The 6,610-nt window shown below is 39.5% G+C and overlaps 1 protein-coding gene across 1 annotated transcript in view; it reads right to left on the reverse strand.

Annotated features, from left to right (window-relative positions):
- Positions 1–6,381, reverse strand: part of MTAP (methylthioadenosine phosphorylase) — a 23,496-nt gene extending 17,115 nt beyond the window's left edge. Inside the window, exons 1-3 of the mRNA XM_010140223.1 lie at positions 6,274–6,381; positions 2,654–2,712; positions 182–349 (exon numbers count right to left, since the gene is read on the reverse strand). Coding sequence (XP_010138525.1) covers positions 182–349; positions 2,654–2,712; positions 6,274–6,381 — 335 coding nt within the window. The remainder of the gene's footprint in view (positions 1–181; positions 350–2,653; positions 2,713–6,273) is intronic.
- Between the last annotated feature and the right edge of the window lie 229 nt (positions 6,382–6,610).

Genomic DNA, 6,610 nt, shown 5'->3' on the forward strand with positions numbered 1-6,610 from the left:
TTCCTGCTTCCTCTCACATCTTCTTGTATGAATCTCAATTTTCGCCATAAGAACTGAGGCTATCACCTCATTCCACAAAAACTTAATTTAACATTAACGTGTTATTGTATGGTTTAACCCCACTTGTCCCCTTTTTTCTCCCGTGAAACTATGAACATGAGTAAAAACAAATGTTACTCACCTGTCAATGAACTGGTCAATTATGACAAGATCACCAGGCTGTATTACCTCCCGTAATGAACCACAAGCAGTAGTCACTAACACATGTGAGCAATTTTCTTGTTTTAAAGCCCAGATATTGGCACAGTAATTGACATTCGATGGCATAATTGTATGATGCCTTCCATGTCTGCAAAGATACATGTGGCAAGAGAGTAAAACAAATCAGACTGAAATTGCCTTCCTCCTCCCAGATGAAGAGAATTCCAGGAAATGTAATTTCCCTAACAACACTGGAAATGGAAATGCTCATTTCAGCTACTTCCAGTGTAGCTTGTCTTCCTAGCTGTATTAAGGTTCTCTCAGTATTGAATTTAAGAAGCAGAGGTGTAGTTTTGTTTTAAATGCAAGATTTTAAAGTTCTAGACAGTAATGAAAAGAATCCTGAAAGTACAACCCACATACACTTTAGCAGCTTCAAGAGTACAAAAACCATTTTTCCCTGAATTTTCGAAGTCAGTTCCACGGATTCTGGAAACCCAGGTGTACCAAACTGAATCTTCCATACACTAAAACAAACATGTGAGATTTATATCCACCTCTACAAATTTTCACAGTGAATTAAAACCAGAAAGAACACACTGTTTTAGTCTACCACCTTTGACAAGAAAAAATAGAATAATCACATTTTTCTCTTTACTCTTAAAATGATCTGACAGCTTTCATAAATTAGAAGAATGACTTTGCACTGCTGCAGTATATTCTTTCACCAGGGTAAGGTGTCTTATAAGCACAAGCTTTCGTGTTATCTCTGTTACTGCTGCAGAGGTACATCACTCACATGATGATTAAACACATTATTTTCAGCGATGTAGGAGGAAAGAAGGAACAGAATTTCCCAGATGGTTCTTTCACAGAGACCAAAAGGTCCTAAGAACTTGATCAACTGGGAGTTGCACACAACATGACCAAGCACAGTCAGGCAGGATTCCCCTGTTGTCATTAGCATCTCTGATAAGCTACTAGGCATGTAAAACTGTCATTAAATGTTGCAATGTTGTCATAATCCTATCCTAGAATATACATGGTTTTTTAAAAAATCTGGCATTCACGAGCAACTCTGTTAGTTTTCCCAAAACACAAAGTGAAATTGCAGGTACCCTAGCCCCAAAAGTAAACTCATGAGGGTAGTACGTGAATGGTCACAAATCCCAGTAAGGATGTCAACCATAGCCGAGTTGTTCAGCCATCTGTAGCCCAAGGCCTGCTTTGATACGGCACTGTTATGAGATCTTGGCTTGGGTTTCATTTGAGAAAATGAGAAAAATGTTCAGGTGTAATAAAATACACGAGCAAAGTCCATGCAAGATAAGAAAAGTAAAACCAGACAGATGTGTAGTTGCAGACATGGTAACGGACTGCAGCTTAACAGAAAAATACTGGCACGTGAAGAGAATTTGAGCCCTGGGTGCACCATGGGGTTGTAATTGCCCTGGCAGCCTCACCCTGGGCCTTCATCCAAACATCCAGTGCCCATAAGCCTATGTGCTCCCATCTGCAAGGTCAGGCCCCAGCCTTCACTTCTGGCCTGAGCTATGTTACAGGTGTGCCTCTCCACAGACCTGTCTCCTGGACAGCCTTCAGACCTGTGCCGCAGTTTCTCTCTAGATCTGTTTTCTAGATGGACCTTGGACACATGCGGTGGCCCTCTATCCAACCCTGTCTCTGGCCCCATCTCTTACTGTTCCTGCCTTGACTCCCTGGATGGATTCTGGACTCACTTCATTGCCTTGAACTGTCTGGGACTCTTAGTAGACCCTCTTATCAGTGCTGGGCTCTGCCCATGCTGTCCAGATGTTGAGAATTGTGTTAGTATTCTTATATTTAATCTACTAGTACACTGGTCCTAGGTATCCATGGTTACATTAGTATGAAATTTCCATGCACTCATCTGCAGATCTTGCTTCCAGAGTCTCTTCTGAGTATGGCAAGAGATGTCTGAATAAAATGACACAGGGAGTGAGAACTACATGGGATGCAGCCTGCTTAGCCATAAAGGTATTAGGCAGTAATCAAAGGGAATGATTTGGAAGAGTCTACAGCGGTATCAGAGACACAGTTCATCTGCAAACAGGCTATTTCCCAGTTTCACAAAGGAAATTTGCAAAGAGAAGGAGCAGACAGATTACTGAGGTTATCAGGCACCACCTACCTACCACTAGAGTAGGCAATCTTGCAGGTTGCCATTCTTACTGGGGCAGCACCCCCCACTGCATTTCTCTTTCCTAACCTAGATAGTATTTTTAATACTCTCAGTCCCTGCGCATCAAATTTGTCCAGGAAAAACCTCAGACTTCTGCTAGACTTTGCTAGCAACCACACAGAGCAAGATAAAGTTAGTGTAAAAATTCAGTTTACCTAATGTAAAAGGAAAAAAACGTTTTCAGAAAACTTTAAGATACAGAATGTAAAATGCCTAAAAATGCTCATTTACCTTGCCAACAGCACACAGTCCACATTTTTTATCTTTCCCAATATCAAGGCATCTGATGGCTGCAAAACAAACAAATAATAATGAATTAAAGCCTGACAATCACATCAGAAAGCATAACTGCTACTTAAAAATAAGCAGGAAGGAAAATACTGGTTACCACTGTAGTCTCACATTTTCTTCAGCTCAGCTGAAGTAATTTGATATGGCAGATTAATAAAACAGACTGGAACGGGAAGGTCAAACTTGACATCAGAAGAATTATCACAATGCAACTCCTCCTTCAGGGTTTGAAACGGTAATACTCTCAAGTACTTTCAGACAGTACATCAAACAGTGCTATACAAACATGAAAAAAGAAGCATGTATATGTTGTCATTAAATTTGTTAGCACGTCTCACCCTCTTCTGCAAACTTTGGTTGCTTCTTTGCTAAAAAGGTGTCATTCCATACTAAAATCCCTCTCCCAACAGAAATCACATTTAATCAGTCCCTTGCCATAAGGGGACTTCCCCATTCCCTTCTCTGTCCCCTTTCTACCATGGTCCCCCTAGCTCACACTAGGGGTGTGAGGAGGAATTCTAAACTCCTCCAACCCACCCTTCACTTCCCACTAGCTTCCTGATAAAATCCCTCTTTCTTGCAGCTGTAAGCCCCACTTTTGGGAAGTGAACTGTGATTATGACAGAGAACTTCCGGCACACTAGTGCCAGTTGTACTGGGTCAGCCCAGGGTCCAGGAGACAGTTACACAATAAGAACATGCATTCCTCTTGACTAACTAACCAGCCAGGAAGCTAGGGCGTTTTGTTCTCAGCTGCCCAGCTGGGACACATGCCCTGCCTTGGAAGTGGTCATACTGCCCACAATGGGCAGCTCCCAAATCATCGACTGCCACTACAACACATTAAATCCTCCCTGGGCTCTGTTCTGCTCCTGGGCTATATGCATCGGGGATCTGAAACGCACAACACTTCCAGCTTCCATTTTTGTTAAAAAAAATGTAAGGCTTCAGTTTAGTTAGATGCTAAACTGCATTTGTGGTGAACAGCAGTGCAGCTGGATGTGCTGCTTCTCCTGCCCAGTTCAGAAATACGTGTACTTCACTCTTTTAACTGTGGTGTAGGAGAAACTGTGCATAAGCTGGATGTTACGCTGTGTCAATCTCTCCTTCCATGCCCTGGGATTTAAAGCTATTAACAAAATTATGATTTATTCACTAATCTCAAGTTTCTGGAAGGATTCACACATTTGTACTTAGAGATGTTCCGCTGCCTGCAACTTGGTATAATGGTATTTCAATGCTAGCTGCAAGATTCCAATTAGCATTTAGTTTTACAGCTGCTAATTCTATTACACATTTGAAAATTTGCAGAGATTTAGAATAAAGCAGCTGCATTTTAAGGATGTTAATTTCTAATATAAATACCACTCCCTACTTCCTATTGCACAGCTCATAATTTTTAATGTGAAATCTCTTCAAAACACCATTATTTACTCAATCACCCAGTTTTAAATTCTGCCTGACACATATTTACCACTCTTCCCTTTTTAAAAAATGGGAGTATTCCAGAAAAATTTCTTTTTAGAAATGTACTGTATTCAGAATTATTTTAAAACTCTCAATTTAATATTAACCTATTGCCATTTAAATATTAAATGTTTACCTTACTTTACATACGTAAACCAGACATGGCTTTGAGAGCAAAATTTCGCACAGGGAGAAAGATTTGCTGCCTAGTTGCCAAGGCATTTTCATGCTGCAACATTCCATAACAATAAAGGTCCACAATAATTTGCATTTGGGGTTTGTTTTCTGTGTTTGTCTGGTTTAGAGAGCAGACATTTCCTGTGTGAAGTAATAAGCATGCAACTTAGCTCACGGCAGGATACAAAAGCACTCTCAAGAACTAAAGAGGACTTCAGCCAAAATTCTCACCTCCTATCAAAATGACAAGTAAGGATCAGTAAATTGAAGACTGGACCCTTTGCTTTACAAGTGGTAGATTCAAGTTTATGTAAATTTCCAAAATATTTGGGATAGAAAGGTGCAATTTAACTGGTGTTTGACACTCATCCCCACCACAGAACTGCAATGAATCCTGGCATACACCGCTGATGCAGCAAGAATGCAGTGGCTTTGAATTCAACAGCCTTCAAAATCTAGTTGCAGCAGTGAGTGTTTCCTTTCCCATCTGCTGCCATCCTAGTCACTTAAAAAGGCTCCAGGGTGGCCATGTAGCAGAACTGGTTGTCATCCTTACAAAGATTTCTGCAGAATGCGTTCAGAACATCTTCCAGGTGACTGCCTTTTCTTGCACATGATGGCACATGGCAGAGAATAAGGAAAATCTGGAACAAAGCACGTGCTGCTAAATGATGAACTGACAGTTTAAGAAAATTATTTGCAGATACGGCATCATAGGTCATTAAAAGAAAAGAAATAAGGATAAATCAGCATGCATAAAGTTGCAAGAAAGTGAAAGATACAGAAATTTTAAACTATGTGTTAACCATGTAACAGAGCTAGTGTATGCTTCTGTTCCACTCTTCTCCCACAAGTTCTTTCCAGTGCTGTACCCCTCTGCTGGGATCTCAACAGTAGTCAGGAGCTTTGAAATGCTGATAAAATAACAAAAACTTCCAACAGAACAATCAGAATTTAAAGCTCTAACACAGTATTTTTAAAGCAGGATTTAATAAAAGGCCAAATAAATAGTTCTCAAACACTAATATTTCATATACATATTTAACTACTTCCCTCTTCCACAAAATCCAAGTCAGATATATATTACTCAGTGTTGCAAAACAGAAAAGGAAGCAAAGAACCCTGGGCAGTTAACCCTAAATTATGACAGTAGCAAATGACTGAAATAAATCCACATTATCTGCACCATAAATATGCAGAAACTCTTCTTCATGTGGTGCTTACAGAATTAATTTTTTCTTTGGTCTCACCTCAGAAGCAAGCTGAAACAGAAAATTAAATGAACAAGCAAAATAAAAATCTAAAGAAAACCTGGCATTGAAAAGTTCTCTCATAAGTGCCCCAAGCCTTCATTTAACTTGTGATCCAGTTTAGGAAGGTGAGGAAAAGGGCTGATGTTAAGGAGAGTTGATCAAGAATACCTGTGCCACAAACACAGTTTCAGAGCTACATTTCAAATCAGTTTCAAATAATGTGGTTATAAGTACGACTGTAAGGAGAGCACTGGTATGTAATGCATAATTCAGTGGTTACAGGGAAACGGTGGCCTATGTACCTCAAACGACAGTTTTCCACAATTCAGAATGGTTTCTGGAACCATCTGACATATACTACAGGTCACATAACAACACAAATTTGAAAAAGAAGGTTTATCCCTCTTGACTGCAAATTTAAGACTGAGTTTTTAAATTCATCCAATCTACAAATAAGAAGAGATATAATTTCCTTTGCACATCATACCATAACACATTTTGCAGACTAAAAATCCCTCAATACATAGCAACTAAAAGGAAATAGCTTTGTGACACTACTTCCTTTATGCATTCACTTAACAGTCTGAAAATTCTTAAAGTACACAAATATCTTTACAATCAGCAAAAAGTCTCAGTAATAATAATAAAAAAGGTTATACAGACCTTGCCATAAGGAGTATCAACATATTTTTCTGTTCTTCCTTCTAAGATATCCGGATCATCCAGGCCAGTTCCACCAATAATTCCAATCTTACACAGAAAAGTACCCATTAGTCCTCGTGAGATTACACTCCATTTAACAGCATGTCTGAAAAACTAACTAGGCAGCTACAAAACTTATTTTATGCTTGACACTACACATCAAGAAAACATAATATGCCCAGCAGTTTTCCAGAAAGGAAATTTCAAATGACTGATAACTTTGTCTGCAGGTGGGTCACTGTCTCACAACCCCTCCGTAAGTAGCAAGTTAACAGACTCTTGCTCCTCTTCCTTTTTT

The sequence above is a fragment of the Buceros rhinoceros genome, unplaced genomic scaffold (genome assembly GCF_000710305.1).
Source record: "Buceros rhinoceros silvestris isolate BGI_N320 unplaced genomic scaffold, ASM71030v1 scaffold15617, whole genome shotgun sequence".
Lineage (NCBI taxonomy): Eukaryota > Metazoa > Chordata > Aves > Bucerotiformes > Bucerotidae > Buceros > Buceros rhinoceros.